The following is a 23325-nucleotide window of genomic DNA, read 5'->3' on the forward strand; positions in this document are numbered from 1 at the left end:
GGCGAAAGCGCAAAAAAGCGGAGACCACGGCGCGGCAAAAACCGCGCCGGTGTCCCCCGCGCATAATTGAAGCGTGACGCGCCGTGACGCGATATGATTTGATAAGTTGTGTCAACTGCTCGTTAGTTAATTGCAAGAGCCACTCGTCCCGCGTGCTACCTCGACATGCAGATACAACGAAGTCTCTCTTTCTCTCCACCGGACTTCACTTTGCGCGACGGCGGAGCGATGGTGGTCACACCGGCCATCACTCGCCACCGCGCCGCTCGCCCATGGTGATAGTCGGTGTCCAATGAATGCCCTTCATTTCCATACTTCACCCGGCGGTCAGCGAGAACGGCTAACCAGATTATTTAACCCTCGTTCGAGCTGCCTCCTACGCTTCGCTCGCGTTTCGTTTCATTTTGTCCCCGACGCGCCCCTAACCAACCACGCCGTTTTGACTTTTTTTTCCGCTTTGGCCGATGCGTTAATCTCCGAAAAATTGAGAGCATATCTCGCTTCGCGAAGAAATCCGTTCCGGAATGTTCAGATGTTGGTCGTGAAACACGCGGTGCGAGCAAAGCCGTTTCATTGAAGCAACCGGAACGAATCTCAATATTGCACGTCACTGCAATTTACTAAATGTAGCAAATAAATCATGTAACAAATGCAAATCATGTTTCTCGATCACGAAGATTAATTAATTAACGATGCAGCTATGCATGATGGTTTAATTTACTTGGAACACACATTGATATTGAAATTATAATTTATAATAACGTTCCTATTTTTGCGGTAATACGCGATTTAAATATAGATAGCAGATGTAATAATATAGCAGATGTAAGAATTCGCATTTGTAATTTACATCTCAAGGGGGCAGCGCCTTTCAATCCCGGCTAAATATAAAGAAATTCTTAGTCTTCTTAGTCTTCCAAAGACAGATTCTCAGCATATGCCTGTTACGTTGCAACTTTTTACGCGGCACAGCAACGTCGCAAAAATAGAATGCCCTCAAGTGTTCTATTCAAACGGATCAGAAGCGGAGAAGAGGAAGAGCAAATATGCAAAACTGCACAGTTCATCGTGTCCGCGATTTTTCCCGCGCACGAATCGCATGCCTGCGCATTTGGAACCGATTCCTGATTTATCACGCGGCCATTATGCGCATTGCCGCATCTGGTATTCTTGCATCGTGCGCGCCAACCGGCTGATTACATCGAGGAATTTCTGTCCCGATCGTCCGGCGGCCGCGCGCGCTCCCGCGAGATACACACAGGACAGGACCGGCTCGCGTTAATAGCACGGTTCTAAACCGCGAAATCGCTTCTCGGTTGTAATAAAGACCCAGGCGCACACGTCGCCGCTGCCTTCCGGAGCCTCCAGCCGCGTCATGCACGAACGACCCCGAAGAGAGTCTCCCCTGCACTTACGTCGCCGAGGTAACATTACGGGATTAACTGTTTTCTTACTGTACTACTCTAGCAAGCACACCTCGCGGAAGTACAAGATTGTCCATATATACTGTGCTCGTTCTTCCACACTTTTAAACGTATGAAAATAAAACAAACGACAAGAATAAAAGATTATTGCTAATAATTCCAAAAAGATTACAATTCTGAAGTGTTTCTTTTTCTCGAAACTGCGATATTTTTATGGTTTGCGTTTAAAATATATTTTTTCTCGCAGATTTGTGTTCATTTCTAATTCTTTTAATAGTTTCATATTAAATTCAGTACGAATTGCGCGTAAATATTTTGCAGCCCAGCTGCAAAGCTATCGTGATAATTTAGCGCGCGGGGAAGGAAGATTGCGGCGCGGAGGTATGCTGCGGTATGCTCGCGGTCGTAAACGGGATTCGAAACAAACGCGTGTTCGGCTTCCGCAACCCCCGACAGCGGCTCGCCGGAGATCGGTGGCCGAGGGTGTCGGAAGATAGGGGAAGGGACGCCGAGGGGCGCTGGAAGCACGAGTTGGCAAGGGGTTATAACATAATTGTATTAGTCGAGACAGGGTCCATGGACCACCGTCGCGGTGGGGACCACGCCGTAAAATTAATGCCTTTGGCTTATCAGTGGCCTGACACTTCAGCACCGAAAGTCCCGCGTTTCGTGCACAGTGGTGTAGAAACCCGCGGGCACGCATCGGCACGAAAGTTAACCTCGGCGTACATTTCAGGACGTAGCACAATTCACGACGTGACAAATTATCGTTGCATGGATCAAAATTAGGTAATATTGTTATTCGTGTACGGTCTTTTGCAAAATCTATTTTAAATTTGATATTTCTTTAATTTTTATTTAACATTTCTCAGATATTTAACTGTGAAAGATGGAAATTATAGAAAATATTAGAATTTAGAAATTATTTTGAATTAGATCTCAATTTTTAATTGAGAAACATGTTATCAATTAACAATGAGTGAGCAAATTCGACGTGAAAATTTCAACTAATTATTATGTTACTATTCAGTATTATAAAAATTAATTCGTTCAAGAAACAAATTTGAAAAATGATCTAAACAATTCGGTAAAACTGTAGTAATTTTTTTAAATTTACTTTAGGCCTCCATTTAAATCTCTTAGCACGTTAATTCGCGGAAGAAGGACGTAGTTCGACATTTTGGGCGGATTATTTCGCTCCTAATGAGAGCCCTATTAGGAAGTAAGAGTAGGTATGCGCGGGCACTGTCGCGAATGTAGCGTCCGATCGAGCCCGATGTAAATCAGATTAATTAAAGGTCGGACCGCGCACAAGACCGATTCTTTTTCGTTCGTACGCAGCGCGAGCATCGATCTAGGGATATCGAGAAGTTGCGGAATGTGCTTTATTGGGAGAAAACGATTTCTCTCCCAATTCCGGGATTCCCTTCCTTCGTCTATTCCAATGGGAATTAGGGGCATACTCCGAGGATCAACCGCGGAAACTCGATAAATTCGCATTACCGCTCGCGTGCGCGCGTAATAATTTAGCGACACTCGTCTCTCGTAAATGCGGGCATTCCTTCGTTTGCACGATCATGATGCGTGCGGCGAAAGCGTTCGCAACATCCGCTCTCGCCTACGTGCTTCAATCCTAAACTCGGTAATGTATGTTATAAGATGTAGCTTTGAATCTTACAACGTAGACTTTTCAATATTTACAGACAAACTATATTAACATCTCTCAAGAGAATAAAAAATGTGCATAATTATCTATATATTCCTTCAAATTTATTATCATAATCTTTTTTTGCTTCGGAAATAATATATTTCAAAAAAGTAAAAAAAATATTTGTTTTATATATTAATTTTATATTTTTAATTGTAACATAATTTATGGATCAGATTTGTGTGGTAATTTTTGTGATACAACTTTTAACTGTTCAGTTTTACCAATTTTATAGTTAAATCGACCAGTAAGGAAAGAACGATGTGAGAGAATCGTGTGAGGCAGTCTCAAGATAAATGTGCATCGCACGTTTTCAGAAAGAAGCCTAGCTGGACCATATGCTGATGTTTTGGACACCAGTTTTCGTTACGGATGATCGATTTGTGGGGAGATTTTAAAAATGGCTTTCAAGAGGAAGGAATTCTTCTTCAATAGACACTTTTAATAGCATAGTAACGGTAATAAAAACGCGTTTCAACATCAGTGCATTACATAATACATCACAAACGTAGAAAAGCAACAGGATGAAAACAAAGTGCCATGTATTAAAATACGTATAATTATGTAAACATATAATTTCTTTTTAATATAATCAATTGAATATAACATTTCAAAATAAGCTGCCTCTACTACGAATAAGTACGCAAAAATTTTAATTTCTTTAAAAAATTCCATTGAATAGAATGCGAAATCTTTGAAATAAGCAGCGAAATAGAAAACTAATTCCAGTGCGAATAATGACGTATCCGCGTTCGTCACGGATGCCCACGGATCGAGCGGTATCGACGAGCTTTAAACTCGGGTTTGAAGTATTTCACGAGGATCTATCGAGCGTGACGAATCTCGTTGGCAAACTCGATATCCACCGCCGTCGATGCGGTTGTTCCTGATTGAGAAGTCAGGGAAAGACGAAGGCATGCGTGCACGCGTGTGCGTGCTTACGTACAATAATGCGCGCGTGTGTGTGTGTGTATGTGGCGTATTGGGGCGTAGAGGAAAAAATTGGATCGGTCACGGACACGTGGTGCGACGGTCCTTTTCTCTCTCCCTCTCTTTCTCATTTTCTTCTCTACAGCCTCGCATCCTGGCGAAACGAAAAAAGGAGCTGGTTCCAGAAGATGAAGAGGAAACGAAGACGAAAGGGGCAGGAGAGGCGCGGGGGAGCGTCCACCTCCTAAATCTCCCTCCGCTTCCTCGAACAGCCCCCGCGCGTTAGGGATGCTGAGTCATACACCCTCGGCACTCGCATAGCGGATACATGGCGTGTCACCCCGAATATTATTCGAGCCGCCTGACAGCGCAATCTGTGAATGCGCGATATTGTCTGACTCGCGTCGCGGTGCGGCGCGACGCGGAGCGGAGCGGGCCGAAGCGCCGAGATGGCATGCGGCACCTACTACTCGACTAGAAATGTCACGAGAAGCCCCCCCACCTTTATGCGTGTGGCCATGTGAAGCAGAGTGTTACGCTCAAAAGTGTCAGTCAGCTCAAGTCCACTGAAGAACGGTTGATTTCGAATCGAAAGAAAGAAAAAGAAAAGAGACAATTATTTATTGCATATTTTAAGATCATATCTTCTAGAAACAGTAAAGTAAATACACATCGAATGGAAAAGAATAAAGCTGAATATCAATAATTATGAAAAAAATCATGCTTAAGAAAAGAAATCTTTAATACGAGTTCGTTATGTTATATATTTGTTGTTGCACAATGTAATTAATTTATAGCAAAAACATCTTTTTATCAATATTCGCAGCAACAAACGGTTGGTTGCATTCTGGTATTATTCTTACTTTTCTTGGCGCGCAAGTATTTCACTTTTGACAACGCCAAAGTTACGCTACTTTACTTTTTGCAATAACTCTCACACTTTTGTGCGAAGATTGTACGAGGCAACGGATAAAAGAAGAGATATATATGAGCATGTGAGTTATGACGGGGAGAGTATAGAGACCGACAGCTTCGACACTTTTATGCGGCGCGGAGAACGACTCTTTTCTCCGAATCGAGCATAACGCGACCGGTCAAAATAACAATTCGTGGCTGAGCCGACTGGCCGATTTGCATAATATTCGTAAGACGAGTGATGGACCTTAAATTCTAAACGGACACAATGCACCGTCCAATCATAAAGAGAACCAACGCTGATCAGCACTGATAAAGGACGATTAAGTGGAGCCTTTCTCCTTCGCCTTTTTTCAAAGCGGAGAAATAAAAAGACACAATAGAAACAAAAATTAACATAAATATAAAAAACAGAGCGGCAAAAAATTAAAATTAAATTAAATTAATTTACGTAATTCATGAGAGACTTTAAAAAAAGTTTAGGCTTCTAATGCGAGGATTCTGCGTATATCGAGAAGAGGGTGAACGGAGGCGGAGGGAGAGCGCAGAGGGTGTCAAAGAGGATACGAATCGCTTCTCCGTAGCGGTCTATTGCCTAGTTTCACCGAGCAGACGGCAAAGCGACCGCATTTTATTTACGCGCAAGCATGTTTTATGGCCTCGTTTGACATGGAGGGCGCTAAATATGCGGGAGAAGACCGTGCGCGTCCCCCGCAATGGTCCGCACGCGGGACTAACTTCTCCTTTCCCGCTATGACGCGTCGCTATCGCGTCGTCACGCCGTAAAAATAGCGGGCGCATTGGAATTCTTTACTACGTGTGGTGTTACACATTGGAATACTCTCTTTCGAGAATATCGATGTGCGATATGAATACACCAACGTCCGATTTGCTAAACAATCAGCACTATAAAAACCAGTTGCATTTAATGTATTTTGAAATAAATTAAATATTTGAAATTCATTCTTCCGATACATCTAGTATTATATTTCCACAATACTTTGTACGTTGCACATTTTTAAATAGCGTTTAATTTATGAAGCGATCAGTATAAATAATTCATAAATTATATATGTAAATTGCAGCGTAGTGCATTTACACGAAGCAATTTATATCTGATTGGAATAATATGTTACGTAATATATTACGTTTCAGATTGTTATTTTAACGTCTAGAAAAATGGGCATAAAAAAGACATATTCATAGCTAAGCTAATCTACAAAGAGAATTCTCATTCTACAAACATCACTGTCACAGCATGTCACGTCAGAGTCAAAGAATATCAGAATGTAAGAAATTATTAAAATAAACTTTAATCTTACTAATAGCATTTCTTACATTCTGCGATTCGAAACCACGCGTAGTTCACAGTAGAATGTAAAAAGCCAGGCGATTATTCACGTCTAAACGCTCCCCACAAGTGCAATCGCTGTGGCAAAAGTATTACGACGTGCGACATTTTCCTCTCCTTCACCCCCCCCGTCAATGAATCGCCAACCTACGCTCATTAGCGCGCATGGTCAAATTTAGATCCTCGCGTAAGTCGCAAGGTCAAGAGAACAACGCGGGAAGACAGGCGGCTTCTGGAACTTCGTGTTCGAGCGAGAGATTAATCGCGCCAGCACGCGCGTCGCCTCATTCTTTCTTCCTTTTTTTTTTACGGAAAGGAGCGACCGCTAAAGAGAATCACCGCAAAACCGAAGAGGACTCTCCGCGTTGCGGTTCTCCCTGCTTTCCCTCCGCGCCCGCCGGCGAGAAGCGATGTTCGGTCTCCTCGGCCAAGGGACTCTTTAAATTAGGAACAAATGCGCTTGGAATTTACGGCCCGCTCGCCGATTTACGTCCTTATTTACTCGACGACGCCGTCGGCCCCCGGCAACGTGGTTTTTGACGATCCCTCCGTGACCCATCCTCGCATAAATCCACGCTAATTCCTTTCGCGCGCGCGCGCGCGCGCGAGCGCGTTCTTCTCCGGATCGTTTTCTTACCAATGTACGACTTCTTCTTCAGCACGCGCGACATACGGTGGATTGATTCTTAAACGCTTACGCGTACCCGGAAGGCAGTAATAAATATCGAATGAAAGCGCTAAGTTGTCACGCAATGGATATTAGTTCTCCGTCGTTGGCGAGAAGATTGCATTCACGGCGAATTCGCGAAAATTGTTTCTTTGCTCCTTGATTCATGTTTATTCCAAGAAATAAGATAATATGAGAAAAATGGCATAAATAACACAACATTACAAAAACATATAATTTAACAAATTTATGCTTGATATTCTACATTCCACGAAATCCCTCGAATCGATATAATTACATAGTGCAAAAATTAAAATTTAGACATAATTGCAAATAGAGTTTAAATGTATATTTCGAATTAAAAAAAAAAAAAAAAAAAAATAGAATTTAATATTGTTTATATTTTTCTCGTCACAACGTTCGTCTTTATGTCCATAATTTCTAGATATTATAAACATAATTTTTCTTCTAAATTTTAGAAGACAACTCCGTAAGAAGACTTTAACGTTTAAAATTCAGTGCGATCATCCCTGTGCTTGTATCCATGACGCTCTCTCCTAGTTCTAGCCGACCCCCGACGAACACTCGAAATGGGATCCTTTGTTTTCATCGTTCGTCCGCGATATCACGCTCGAACGGATTCGCGGCGCGCTGCTCGCGGATGTGCACGCGGGGGTTAAGCGACGACGCGTGGACGCAGTTTTGTTTCAAGCCGGGACGGCCCAGGCGTGCAGAGGCAGGGGGAGAGGAGTTAGGTTGGCAAAAGGACCACGGAAAATCCAACCGGGCGGGATAATGGGGGAAGGGGGGGAGGGGGGGGTTTGCCGGTCCTAGCCGCGACGACGTCGATAAGGCGCCTGCATTGTCCGGCGCGGTCACGTGTTCCGACCGTGTCCTAACTCCGCCACCCCTCGCGCGAATCGCCGGGCCACCCCGCTTCGCTGTTTATATTAAACTCCGGGGTTAATACCGTGGCTTACTCTAATGCCGGGGCAACCCTTTGCCCTGCGATACGCCGATAAGGAATATGCATGCGAACACGGGAGGATTCGCTCTCTCACTTTCTCCCTTCCTCGCGATGCTATTCTGGGCAACAAGAGAACTGCGATTCGGAGATCTTCGACACAAAAAATAGATCGTATAAGCCGCATTCGTAAAAAAATCTGCTGGAAAATATTTTATGATAAGAGCTGTAGTTCCACACTTAGATGCTGCCTATGACGATATATTTTTAGAAAAGAATTTTTAACAAGAAGTTTCTTTGTATATTACGGCTGATTGTGACCATAAAAGCTTACAGATACAGAGTGAGATAAGATTGTGCGAGAATGTAAGCAATATTTATGAGAATATAGTTTCAGAAAGGAAATTTTAGTAAAGATGGCCATGTAGCCTAGTAGAATTATAAAAGCCTTGTAGATGTGTGCATGTATGTGTGAGAATACATATGTACGAATACATTTATAAATTTCTGCACGATACTCAATAGAAGAATATACATTATGTAGCGAAAAAAAATACCTTTCCGCATTTTGCTCGGACAATCGAATATTGTTTCGATAAAACGTGGCTGTTTGCGAAATCTCTATCACCTAGAATCTCTCTTTTTGCATATTGAGAGGACTTCTGAAGTAACTGTGCGAGATACGAAAGCGATACGCCTCTCCGTCGTGATAATGATCCGATTTAACGTGACTTCTGCGAATCACCGTCCCGCCGTCGGCGAGTCGTAATGAGTCTCGGTATTTTCCGCGCGTCATTAACGCAATCAATCCAATATTTATGGCGATTTGATGTGTTACGCTCTACTTCCTCCGCGCTGAGCTAATTGAATATCCTCTTTAGTACAGATTATGTAATTTCGTAGCTGGTCAGAGTGTAAACATCCATGTAGTTGTATGCAAATATGCGATGCACATTGAAAAACGTGCAATTTCTGATATATTTAACTCCGAATGCAATGATCGACGTGCTGTTAGAAGTGTTGTTATAATTCAGCAATTAGTAATGCACGGTAATTATTGCCTTATAGTTGTGATCCATTTTATATATATGATAAAATGGAAATGATTGTGCAAAGCACGTATTATGTAAAGTGTGTATTATATAAGCCTGTATTATTATAAAACGTAGCGCATTATGTTAATAAACTCCAGTTATTAGCGATAATAGTTTAAGTATATAATGCGCATGACTTAAAATGTCATCTCAATCCTTGAGAATTTCTCTGTAAAGTCACGTCGATGCAAAAACGCTGATACAAAATATTAATTATTCCCTATACTTATTAATTAATATAAATAATTGCATATAATAATATTATGCTAAAAGGTTGATCAAAAAAATATCAAGATATCCTTGTTTCGCTGAAATTGGATGATGACTGTAACGGCGCCGTGTTACAAACCCTTCAACTCGGCGCGAAAAAATTCAACGATTTAATCTGCAGTCGTTGACGCGGGTTAATCGATCAAGCCGCATTATAGCGGGGTGTACTCCAATTTGCGAGCGAGCCTTCGTCGCGGAATCTCGGGCGAGCATCGCCCGTCCGACGGGCGGCGCGATGCGCGGATGAAGAGGGCAGATAATAAAATGAAAATGGGTAACGCTTAAAGTCGAGAGTTCGGGGGAGGCAACCCCGTCCGACCTAGCGCGGAGCGCGGCGTAACAATACGAGATAGAGAGCCCGCTAACGGGCCCGTGGAGTGGGGGAGGAAGGGTCGCGGGCTCGGGTTCAGATAACACAACCCTCCGCGTCTGCCCCGCACGTCGCTGCAACCTCCGCCCTTTCTGTATCGCCCTTTCTCGCTCTTTCTCGCCCTATCGGTGTGTGTATGTAAGCGCACAACGCGGGAGAGTCGTCACCCTCTCGAAACACAGCCGGGTAGTTTGCGGCGGTGTGTCGCAGTGGCGTCGGCGTTTGCATTGTTTTCCTTCGGGCCGAAAGCGCGAAAGCTACGAGGAAACGCGAGGGATGACGCTTACGAATGTTGTCGTTGAACTTGCGACTTCGTGACGGTCGTTTTTTTTTTCTTTTTTGTCGTTTTGTAAAGAGCGCGAGAGTCGCGCCGCTTTGCTCGTGTTAATCATGCTTTGTGTCGGCTGCTGCGAGACAGGTTCTGAAGTGCTTCCGGTAGTTCAGAGATATTTAGAGAAAAAATTCCACCGGCGGCGTTTTTGTTTGGAAACAAGTTTTATTTTCAGAGACTTAATTATTTCAGAGAGCATATTTTATTATTAATTATATATATATATATATATATATGTATGTATGAAAATTTCATATTGTATTAGTTAATATATATTCATATAAATTATCTTCTATTGCAAAAATAATAACAATATATTAAAAATTTATAACAAATATAAGATAAATAATAAAAATAATCCATAAAATATAAATGGGAAATAAAGATTTAATTTAATTAAAAATTGAGTAATTAAAGTTAGTTAACAAAAGAAATATTCGACTTAAATTTATTTTAATCATATACTTTGTTCACATAAAAATTACGAAACTAATGATTCTGTGTAATTATCTTTTTTTACCCTCATTACAGCTGAATACGTAATGGAATATATAATTTTATAACATAAATATTTTAAACGTTCGCTCAGCAGATGTCGTACATCGCTGATTTATCTGAACCAGTTTTTGCATCGATTAATTACGGCCCACCTCAGCACTAACGGTATTAAGACGCATGTGTTATCATCGAGTGAGCGATATCAGAAGAAGAAAACTCGCCGCAGGTAACAAGTCTCGTTGACTTTGCGATTTTCGTGCGTTTTAAGTGGCGCCGATATTTCCATCGTTTTCGCCGTCTTTCTCGCAATCGACTACTGTTACCGTATCACGGAAACTGGGAGCTCGGACTCGCGACATGCACCGTTCTTGATTGACGAACGTCTGGAAAGTTCGCAGATGCGCTCGGACTCGTCCCGTGATAGATGCTGATTAGTGCGGTGACGTGGATACTATCAAAGTGCTTTCTATACTGCGTCCTGCACCACAGATTCCCTCTCGCATCCTCTCCGCTCGCGAAACCGCCGCTCCTTCTCGCTCGCCGCGCTCGACATTTCGAGAGCACGATTGTTTCGCCACGTCGATAAATTATCCGAGGTTAACAGGTGAGTACGGACGCGGCAGACGGAGATAATAACGACAACGATAAACGCGTCAATAATGCGCCGACCTATCGGTGGTCACAGCCAATATTGATGGACTGATGTAACCAACCGTCGCGACGAATCGTGCGTGACCTGGCGTTCGCGCGATTGCGAATTCAGAACGCGAAATGCGCATCCCGTTCACGGATCGCGACCCGGGATTAATTGGGATACATTTGAGACGAGAGAGATCACGTTTCGTTCCTTCCATAATTCATATTTGAAAAACATGAAGAAGTCGTAAGAAGATGTTTTGTATGACTGATGTGAATTTTTCAGCTTATATTCTTTCAGCAAAATTTCGATATATGATAATTATAATTAATTAAATTAATCGTTAAGATTATTGCAATTGATAAATAACTTGTTACAAACAAAGAATAAACAATTGCTGTAAATATGACGCAATATTGAAATTAATTGAAAACCGAAGAGAAGAGATTAAAAATATATGATTCTTTTTTTTCAGAGTTTTTTAATCTAATGATTTATTTCTAACAATTAAAAGAGTAAGATAATATACACACATTTTCCAGCTTCAGATAAGAAACAAAATATGACAAACTCGAAATACGCTCGTTAATCGACCGATCGATCAAAGATCGCGACAGAGCATCGCGAGGGAAAAAGGAGTACCGGCGAATACCGAGATATTTGCGTGATGAAATTAAGGTATAATTACTATTGACGGTTCTCGTCAGTGGCGGTTGACAGGTGTGGGTGTGTGCGCTGTTCGTTGCGTCAGTCCCATATCTAGGCTCGAATAGAGGGTGCCCTGTCCGAATGTACCGAGTCATCGGCGGCGGCAGAAGGAAACGAAGAAGAAAAAAAAGAAGAGTGACCATGCGGCTTTGCGCGTAGCGCCTACATTAATGATGTGGCAATATTTTATTAAACATACCGGCACGCGGTGCTCGAAAGCCCCCATGGCTATGGCGGTTCGCATTCATCTCGTTCGATTTCTCAATGCTCCTTGAAGTCACTTATTCCCTGATCTTTACTCGCTCATTTCAATTTTAGACACTTGTTTATAATATACTTTCAGTGTCGGAATATAAGCAGCAGGCCTGACAGTGATATCTTGTAGTGTTTTAGTGTTTTATTTGCAATAATTATTAAGATTATTGATAATATATTACACAATTTGAGTGAATAAGTAACTTGTTCAAAAATGCCACGAGCGTAAATATTTAAATGCTGATTAAGAATTTTCCCTCCTTCCAATTCTTCAAATCCCCCGACAATTCATTAGCATTAGTAAAATATATTCCGCGTAGCCGAACGCAAAGCAAAGAGTAAAAAAGTCAACGCAATCAGGTAGCCGGAAGTGGTCGGGCGCCGCGGAGATGCCGCGAGATCTACGTACCTCTCTCATGAGGCCGACGTCGGCCGTCTCTCGTTGGGCTTACATTCTTAATTAGATCGTTAAATACCGGTGGCATCCGCGCGCGCAGAAATGCGACAGTCGCGTACCAGAAACACATCGGCCCGCCCGCCCGTTCGCTCGCTCGCTCGCTCGCGCGATGGTTGCTGGTTGTTGGCGCAAGGCGAGGCAGAGGGAATTGCATCGCATGCCACATAATCGTGGGAGTGTTTCCCATCAAGATACACGTAGGTACCGCACACTCACTCGCGGGGCCTCGGTAATACCCTCTCTCGCATAAATATATCCGCGCCGCGCGCATTTACATGCCCGCCTCTACGGGGTGGCGCGGCGCGCGCCGAGATAACACCGCCGATCTTATCCCGGCAGCGGAGCTCGGATTTCGGAACAAATCGGGTCACCCTAATCTCAAGCAGGGGAGGCAGGGGAGGCTGATAGCGCGTGGCCCCGCGTTTTTCTTCGCGACGAGACTCGCCGCGAATTAAGGAGATCGTCGGATAACTAACAAAACTTGCTCTTTGACCTTCCTATTGTTAAGCAGCGAATAATTTCGTTTAAAAATATGTGGCAATTTATTAAAATAATACACACAAACACATGTGTATCGACAAAGACGCGAGAAAACGATAGCGAGCCAAGTATCGGAACGTCTGGATTCGGATCCGAAAAGTCTCTCAACAACCGTCTCTCTCTCCGCACGTCCGATTTCGCAACGCGACGCAAATCGCCGTCTCTCGAAATTGATCGCGAAGCAATTCCCGGGAAGCGTTACCAGCCGCGGGATAAATGGCAGAGCGCCGGTTGTTCTTGCAATTAAGGATCTAGCCGGGGGAGAGAGACCTATCGTGGCGCGGGTGCGCTCCTTTTCCCGTATAATTACGGCCGATGTATCGACGTCGGAGCGTAATGATCCCGGGCGACGATTATTCAAGCGGCAGCTGCGCTCGATCGTTTTGGACCACCAGGTATGCACATCTCGTGCATGCACGGCAGACCGGAGAAAGCGGAGAGGCGGTCGATCTCTTAGCGAGCTAAACGTACTTTATGCATCGTGCCCTCGTTCCGCCGTTTTATCCGAACAATTAGACACGTGATCCGCCTGCTACGGGGTGTACGGAAAAAAGCCGCCACCCTTCATCTCCGCGCGGGTGGAGAGCGAATTCCCGCTGCGAGAAAAGAAGAGAGAAAGGGAGCGGAAAGAAGTTTATCCGCGCTCGCGCTGGCGGACACGCTAATTTCACGTCAATTACACGCGATACGTAAGTACTATAATCGCACGTGAGTCTTCCCGATGTAACGTTAAACACATGTATTAGATATGTATTATAAAATACGATAGACATGTTAGAATAGAAGAAGCGCGACTCGTCTAAGACTCAACTACCGTGATTAAATCTGTCTGACGTGACTATTCTGATAAGACTTGCTTAATTTTTCGCACGTTAATTTATTTTAATAGAAACAGCTTTTCGCTCTTTTTCGTTGCTTTTCATTACTCGCAAAGATTAATTAAAGTTACAAATGCAATAGTAAAAGCAATGGACTGATAAGTAAAAATATATTGATAAAAAAACGTAATGCAAAGTTTATATCCAGCTGCGCGCTATAATTATTGCCGATTAATTATTCCGCGAAATATAATTTTTCACGCGTAACGATTTACATTTAAATTATTAGGCGGTGAGAATTTGCGAGACAATTTAAATGTCTCGACATGAAACACGTTATGACGCACGTTTTCTGACAACCGCGCACGATTTGCATTTCAGACTGGTTATAATAATCATTAACGCGACAATCCAGACATTTCTCACGATCTCACTAAATATCAAACGTTAATTATCAAACGCGCGTATTAATATGGAGCGAGCGGAGCAAAAGTTTTGTGCGGCGAGCGTTTATAGTATCTCGTAATGCGATCTTAAGCGGCATACCAGCCTCGGTGTAATTAATAATGCATTTCGCATTCGTTACTTCTGTGTTTCGCTATAGTGACACACCTCGATTACCGTAATAACGCGCCGGTGCGCGCGAGCGTTCATTCTACTTTTCATTTCAAACGAATTCATTCGCGGCCGCGCGGATTATGCGAGCCGTTTCCACGCCTTTTACCTTTCATTATGTTAAATTGGGCGAGATGATGTCCCGGCCCGTTCACTTTTTTAACTTCACAATAGCGGTCCCTTAACTGTATTAAGTAATAAGCTTATCTCGCGTTAGCTGTCAGCATAACCGTGGTGATAAATTATAACGTGTTACCCGTAATTCATTAAGCAGTACTTATATTTGTTATCGCTAGGTTAAAAATAAATATCCTAAATCGTTTTAACGTGAGTTTTGAGATGTTCTTCATGCGCATTGTTTAACAAAATAAAGAAATTAAATTTTAACGTCATATGAAAAATTGAAAAAAAATTTTACAATATAAAACTGTATTCTTTTTTTTTTTAATAACAAATAATTCCAAGTGTTTGACTTATCAAAATTGAACATCTTTTCGTAATCGCGCTGCTAAAAATTGCATGAAAAAGAAAAGATTGCATATAAACTAAGCCATCCGTTCAAGGGTCAAACATTAGATCCTAAAAGAAGAGAAGGAAAGATGAGGGGAGGGGACGCTCATATAGTTTCATTTCACGAAAGAGTAAAGAAAAGGGCCAGCCGTCCGGCGATCGCGTCCGGGCGCAGAAAGAGTAGAAAAAGTCGAGCGGGGGGGAAAAGCAAAAAGGAGGAGGTGGAGGTTCCCCGAGAATGGGGACATTAGCATAAGCTAAGCCGAGCTAAAGCGCGCCCATATAGCACGGAAATAAATAGCCCCCCGTCTCGTATCTACGGCGAGATGCTTTAGCATGGGCCATCGTCGTGGTCGCCGCCGCCGCCGCCGCCGTTCTCTGTCGACCCCCCCTGACCGAAGCCCACCGTCCGGGTGGTGTGCGTGCGAACGTGCGTGCACGTAGACAAGAGAGAGAGAGAGAGAGAGGACACACGACGAGAGGAGAGGATCGCCCGGCCGAAATCCTCTCGTCGTGTGCGATGGTAGTGGTTCCTTCTGGAGAAAGGAGCAGATGGGCCGGGAGATAGCTCTCGCGAGCGTTCGTTCGGACAGGATGCGGTTGTCATCGGGCGAAGCGGGCGAAAGAGAGAGAGACGGAGATAGAGATAGAGGGAAAGGCAGATAGATACGGGGACTAGAGATTGGCTTCGGGGAGCGGGGACACGTTGCGCGGGAGGGGACGGGAGACGGGCGGAGGGAAGTAGAGAAACGCATTGTCTCAACGGCTCGATGACGATCGCGGTACAACGCGGTGCGTACGTATGTCCGCGTCGCCGCGGCGCTATACATTGTTACGTCAGTGAATTGTCGTCATCCCGTCGCCGTCGTCTCCTGGTCCCGACGGGGATCGCGCTGCTGGATGACAGTCGCAGCGGGCGTACCAGCGGCGATAATATCTCCGCCATGTCGATTAGACGAAGCCACGGTCAGCGAGCAACGGACGGCGTCGAGAGAGAGAGAGAGAGCGCGCGTAAACTTCTCTCGACAGAGCGAGAGAGAGACCCGATTCGCTTATGCTCGGAGAGTTCTTCCGGCGCTCTCCCGCCACCCGGTACACACGGTACAGGAACTGCGAGGCCTCGCGATCCGGGGGGAGAAGAGAGAAGAGCATTGTCCCTCTCGCTAGCTGGCTGCGAAGCCTCCTCTCTAGGGCCCGTCGAGGATCGCGGCTACGTGACAACGAGCGTCTTCGAGATAGCATCGTCATGACGATTATAGGCGGGACAGGCGAGCAGGCGCGGGTAATACGGACGATGACCGAAGTATCGCTGTACGTGCGAGAATACGTCGTGAAGACCCGTCGGCTCGTGCGAGACGCAAAAACGCGGAGTGGGATCGCTTCTTTTTTAGTTCTTCGCGCGCGACGAATCTCTGTCATTGCGCACTCGCGACATTCAGATGACTATTCACGGCGATAATTTGTATATATTTCGTACTTCTTGCTAATTATTTGTTCAATATTTCATTTGTCACAATGCGAATAATATTTTTATAAAAAAAGCTCGGTTTAAAAAAAACTTTTAGCTCGTTGTTGAATTAAGAGTTTTAAATAAAACTCCGAGATCCACAAGATATTTCGAAATTTATCATAGAAGCCATTGTAAGCTTTCACCGCTCGAACATGACATCGTCCGAATGAAATCGAATATAGAAATAATAATTTTTGACTCACCGGTGGTGAAGAGGACAATGGCCTTGAGACAGCTGTACTCCGCAGAGTCGACGTGGAGCGCCTTGAGCTTCTCCACTTGCTCCTGGAAGATCCTGATGTGGTCCATGAAGGCGACAACGCGATCCGCGGCCATCGGCGAGGCGTGAAGACCCGCCGCCGCCAGGAGCGGCGCCACGTGGAGCGGCATCGAGCACTGGCTCGCATTCAGGACGAACAGCTCGCTCCACACTAGCCTGAGCAGGGCGACCTGGTCCGTCACCTGGAGCTCCGGGAAGAACGGGATGTTGCGAGCCCACTCGACCGCCGAGAAGAGCAGCCGCGCCGCGAGCTCGCAGATATTGTCGATGCCCATGATGTTGTTGGGTTGCATACACTGGCCGTAGCGCGAGGTCGGATAGGGCTCCGCCCGCAGCAGCAGGCTTATGTACGACGAGAGGTAAGAGTGTCCGTTTAGGCTGGGGCATGCGACCGTGTCGCCGTTCGTCAAGGCGAATTGACCCGGCAGACCCGGCAGCCCCGACGGCTGCGACGGCGGCACTCGCCCTCTCTGCACGGCTGAAACAAAAAACGAGAGCGGACGCTTGATAATGTGAAGAACTCGCCTCTGCCTAAGCTTTTGATCTCGCTTTCACGTTACACGGTGCGGTCCTCTTCGCCGTCCCGATCTCTGCGCAAGAGACGGATCGAGACGGCGAAGCCGCCGAGCTATCGAGCTATCGAGCCTGCGGAATTTCGTTCGACAATCTGAAAATATAAACAAAACAATTTAAAAAATCACTCTGAAAGTTTATTTCTGATTTTTCTCTCCTCAAAAATGTGATCAATTTATAAGTGCGATCTTTTTTACTTATTTTCGCAATTTAGATCGCCCTAGTTTGTGTGCACTCTTTCATTCATTTGCCCTTGAAATCCTCTTTCGAGGATACATCGAAAAATTGTGACGCTCGCGAGAATTTTGATAAGTCTGGCACGCAATGAGGCTTATCTACGCAGTCACACGCCATCGAATTCGCGGCTGTAGCAGAAAAGAGAAACGGACTCTTTCACTTCTCGGTGAGCAAATTCTGACTGGAATCCCGATTACCATATGTGAACAGTGCTCGGCTCATTTTCAGCCAAAAATACACATTTATTCATCATGACGTATTAATGTACGTATCAATGCGCCAATCGCCGAGATGGGAATCGGATAAGCTCATATAGCGATGAATATGCCGGACCTTGATCGTATGCAAGATCGGCAATGATCACACACGGATATATATCCCTTTGGCAAGCACTTCTGCCCTGTTCGTTCGAGCGAAGAAGATCCGCGCGATCCGTCAAAAATCTGACAAGCGGATTGCGCCACGCTCGTCCATACGTCCATACGTCCATACAGCATGAATTTCTACGTCGCCTGGAGCGATTATTCTCGTCAGACAGGCGTGACGTAACGAGTGTGGGTCCTCGGACCGCTGACCACCGTGCGGCTAACGGTCCGTTTCGCCGCGAGATCGTACGAAACGTTTCGTGTCCCGCGCGACAGAGAGGCTCAACTGTAGATAGGATAACGCGCTCGTTTACTCGCGTATACTACTTCGCTACGTGCGCCAGCTACTTCTGAGAAGTCCACCGGCAACGACGGCGGCGGTGCGGAGGCACGACACCTGTGCCGAACCAGTCTCGCGGCAATACCTCTCGAGTGCCTGCAAATATTATGCAAAGGTAAATACACGTGGTGGTGCCATAACGCGGCGCGTTCGAGCACGCGCAAATACGATCGGCCGAGGAGACGCGACGCTGCCCGGCGTCGGCGATACGAGATTGGAATTGCGAATTTCGCCGAAAGCCGCGTACCGGTTTATCGACCGATCATTATTAGCGCCATCATCATTATCTCCGCCATCATCATCATCATATCATTGAGGTTAATACCCGCTGCGACTCTGAGGCAATGTACTATTTTGACGGATTTAGCTACACTTTTTTCTCGCTCAACACGTGCGCTATTAAGGGAATTTGTAATTTTCCTACATTGCGTCCTACGCTGCTTTCGCAAGAAACGTTCAACGGCGAAGACTAGAGTAATCGTGATTATAACCGGCGTGCGTTTTTAATATAAAAGTCACGTGTAAAAAATGTAAATTGCTAATTTCACATAACGAGCTCTAACGTTTAATTAAATTTAATCAAATATTATTTATACTTCGTCCAAATAAATGCTATTTGAAGAATTTTTATTTCATATATCTTTTTGTTTATTTTTTATATAAGTATGAGATGTGTAAAACGTATTTAATGTATAAGATTACTGATACGAATTCCTCCGAGATTCGATCATGGGCGAGGATCGTACCTTTCTACCGTGCGCGATCATGCGAGATGTCCTGCAAACCGTTATGTACTTATAAACGCGCCTCTGCCGCATTCTCCGGACGCGATTACCGCGATTATTACCGGACCGCGTATTTTTTCGCGCGTGGATTACACACACACGGAGAAAGAGGAGGAGGAGGAGGAGGAGGAGGAGGAGGAGAAGGACGACGACGCGATTACTCTGTAGAATAACGACCGCGTGCGCGCGCGCGTCGCGTTTTTGCGCGATTGTCCATCGCGCGATTGCGCTCGTCTGTCCGCGTAACGCAATTACTTCGCGTTACTCGAGTGTGCTTTCACTCGCGATAATTGGCAAATGACGGGGCAACGCGTGCGCGTGACAATGCTGAAAATGAGGCGGCCGGAACGAGCTGCTGGCGAGCCTTCGTAAATCTGCGCTTCAACTTCTCGACCATTGAAGTAGGTAACGCGTCGTTTGCGAATTATTTAAACGTGAGCACTCAACAAGTACGTAGAAACTTTAGATGTAACAATCCTGCAATTATTCAACCTTTTGAAAAATTTCAATAAAGTATCAAGAACTTGACAAGACTGCATTTATATTTTTAGAATAAGAAAAGAATTTTTGTTAAAATACAATAGTAAAAAGCTGGTGTATCTTATATATTTTTCTTTCCGATATTTACGTTCACGCTTTCTTCCTGTCGTGCACAATTTTCAACTATTAATGCCGAAGCAATATCGTTAGCATCGTGCAAAACTAACAAATTATTGTCTGCATTCGACGGCTTGAGAAAACGGCGCAGCCTCGACGACATTCTAAAGGACTCTCGATCTTCGGAACGCGGAACCGAGAAAGAAGGAGAGTGCATCGAGAGCACACTCAAGCCCTCGGCAGAACCGAAAGGAAACACCGTCTAGGACGTACCCCGGCAAATTGCGACTCGTAACAACGCGTGGGCGTATGTACGCGGTGCACCGCGCGATGCAGCGCCGGTGTTCTCGGAAGAGATAGCGGCTCGAAACGAGCGAGATGGCAAAATATGAAGAGGAAGAGAGAGAACATTCGCTCTAGCTCGCGAGGACCAGCGGTGGCGCGGGACCGGGAGAGGGTGGCACGTTAAAAGCGAAACGGAGAACGGACGGGGGAGCAGCGGCAGCAGAAGAAGACGCAGAAGAAGATGAAAAGCGGGGAAGGGGAATCTTCCACGTACGAGATTCTCGGGAGAGAGTCGAGACTCGAAGAAACGGCGTCCCGCTGAGAAGCGCCTGGATTCCAACCTCCGCCCCGCGGCTAACGAAGGAATGGGCTCTCCCCCCGCCGTCCCCGTCCTCTCTCTCTCCTCTCTATTCTTCTGTCTCTCTCCGTCCGTCATCCCGGTCCCATCTTTTCTCGCGAGAGGGTCCGGATGAGGGGTCCTAGACAAGAGAATTCTCGGCACAACCGCCGTCGTCTCGTCGCACAGAGGGATCGTCGAAAGTCCCATTTAATGCCTCGGACGGCGACGCCGTACTTCCGCGATATCGATGCATCGACGATGAGGTGAGAACGGCACGGGGAAGGAGAAAGAGAGAATCGCGCACAATGACGCGAAGTTGACACGCGAAACCGGAGATAAACATGTTCCGAGCATGCGGGTGAGCTTGTCCAGATCGGCCGATATCGCCGAGAGTGATTCATCGGTCGGGACTCGCGGCCGCGCTCCTTTTTCTCCTCGTTTCCTTCGCCGCCGACATCTCGGTCCGCCTTCTCCAAATCGTCCTCGTAATCGCGCGCGCGCATTCGCGGAATCGTGAGCGATCCTAAAGATTGAAAAACGATAAGTTATAATTGAATTAGAAAAGTGAGACGAAAGAAATTCGCGTGGTTGCGCAATAAACAAAAAATACATCTATCCTCGCAGGATTTTTCAACCAAAATAAACGAATCTTTGTGGCAAAAATTATCGATCAAAAAGGATTCAATCTCGGAATAATATCTTATAATTTCACATTTAATTCGATCTAATTTTAATATGTAATTCTTTGATGCGTCGTTGTTTTATATTTTTTTAACATACGTCTGAACTTATATGAACATTTTATTTGAACGATACGCATATTCATGATGCAGAACATCGATGCATCTTCCGGGACGCCCGAATCAGAGCATTTCGCGAGATGCAAAAGCGATGTGTTTCTACGTAAGGAGAAAACCGGGCAGATGGCATAGCCGTGTATCGACCTGGCCGGGTTCGCAAGCAAAACCGGGGCGTCCGGCGAGACGATCCGCGCGAGAGGCGGACGCGAGAACGAATCTCGACGGCCGGCGGAGGATGCGAATTAGCATGATGCGGTTCCCTGATAGCGCCGACTGCGCGCGCGGCGTAAGCGTGTGTACGGTACGGTGTATGCAGATTCGGTACCGTTACCAACCACCGTAGCCATCTACCCGAGCCCGAGACGCTCGCTCGCTCGCTCGCTAGCTCGCCTTGGCTCGTACCTTAGCAGTCCGCGTGACGTCGTAGTCGCAATCAGGCGATACCGTCTTCGCCGTGTTGGATTAACCGCATCGGTCCGTGGTTTCTCCTCGTTAAAAGACTCACCGTAGGGCTGATGCGCCGCACCGCGATTCACGATAGCCGCCACTGTATTTTGTATCGTGTTAGCAACGTGTTTGTCGGTATCTTTAATTATTGCGAGATGTGAATTGAATTCAAGTCGATCGGAAGAATTTGACGGTTAATTCGACATTTTCTGAGATAATTAAGTCATTTCTTCATTATTTAATAGCAACTTTCAGAGGATTAAATTTTGCTACTGACAAACAAAAGTAATTTTAACTTTTTGGAAAATTAACTTTTAAAATCGAATAGAATGTAAGCAGTTGATATTTTTAATAGACGCAAGTCATTCAGCACAAAAGCAATGTAAGAAACTTTTTCAATCGAAAAGTTCTTCGTGTATATGTGTGTTACACAACAATTCCATATCAAAGTTCAATGATGATAAATCTCTTTTAGAGATATTGATTGCAACACGGAATCTAATGTTTCTCAATAAAGAAGATAACAGATTTCAAAGAGTCAAAACATTTTCCATTTATTAGATCTAATCTAGGTTTTTTCATGCGTATAGAATAAAAACGTTATCTCTACAAAAACGGTATCTATTGACTTTGATTTAATGAAGTTATTATTAACTTCGTAGATATGAAAGATTAATATTAGTATAAAAATGCGGAAAAGAAATTTTCCTAAACAAGTGGATTGTATGCAATTATAAAATAATCTTTGATAAATCATTGTAAATATTGTAGGATTCGAATTTAATGTAAAGCCACAATATTATATTATGCATTCAATATTATTACACACTTGATATGCATAGTAAATTAATTGAAATAATTTAATCACGCACAGTGAATATTATTATGCATTGGAAAAAGTATATACATTAAATAACAAAAATAAGAAAAATAAGAGAAAAATGTGATTTTGAATCGAAATAGAACTTCCATTAACTGACTACGTAAATGAAGGTATGTTTCCTACGAATCATTATAAATTTTTTCATGTAAGCTTCCATTAAATTGAATTACGAACTACTTGAAAAATCAATGACAATCGCAGATTAAAATCAATCGAGAAACGGTTGTTTTTTTTCTATTAGATCGGACAGACAACTTCTTAAATGAATCAAGTGCCATTTCGTTGGAAAAAAGAAGCTGCTTAACGGTACACTTTTTCAGATATAATAATCAAGTGGAGTCATCGCCAATTTCAATATCGAAGATTATTCGAATCGAGTACCGTAAACCGCGGTGAGGTGCGTTACCGCAATGAAAGATCCGTCTTCCGCGGCATCTTACGTTACCGTTCTTCGGCGAACAATAATACTACACGTCAGAGCGTGGCTTCATTAGCGCGCACCTAACGACCGTCACGCGGAGTCGCGTTACTTCGATAAAGCGGAAGAATCGCAGGAATTATCGGAGGGGAAAGAAGGGGGGGGGGAGAGGGAACCTTGGTTCGCGTACCGGAGAGACTTCACCGGAGACCCTGAGCGATCTCCACGGCGGCGAACGCGTGGCGTATCCTCGGAGGAGTCCGCGGGACGTGGATTGATGATCCTGGCGCGCGGTTCGAAAAAAAGGGAAAGGAGGGACAGGGAAGAGGGTATCTGTCCAGAGAGGAGAAAAAAGAAGCATCGAGGTCGAACCTATCGCTTTCTTCTTTTCGCACACACCGAC

General features: G+C 44.7%; 1 protein-coding gene across 3 annotated transcripts in view; it reads right to left on the bottom strand.

Annotated features, from left to right (window-relative positions):
• The window catches only part of svp (COUP transcription factor 2), a 112204-nt gene that overhangs the window by 44000 nt on the left and 44879 nt on the right, over positions 1 to 23325 (bottom strand). For all 3 annotated transcript variants that reach the window (XM_012364591.2, XM_012364592.2, XM_067357612.1), the window contains exon 3: positions 16776 to 17330. In XM_012364591.2, the coding sequence (XP_012220014.1) occupies positions 16776 to 17330 (555 nt within the window). The remainder of the gene's footprint in view (positions 1 to 16775; positions 17331 to 23325) is intronic.

The sequence above is a fragment of the Linepithema humile genome, chromosome 6 (genome assembly GCF_040581485.1).
Source record: "Linepithema humile isolate Giens D197 chromosome 6, Lhum_UNIL_v1.0, whole genome shotgun sequence".
NCBI lineage: Eukaryota > Metazoa > Arthropoda > Insecta > Hymenoptera > Formicidae > Linepithema > Linepithema humile.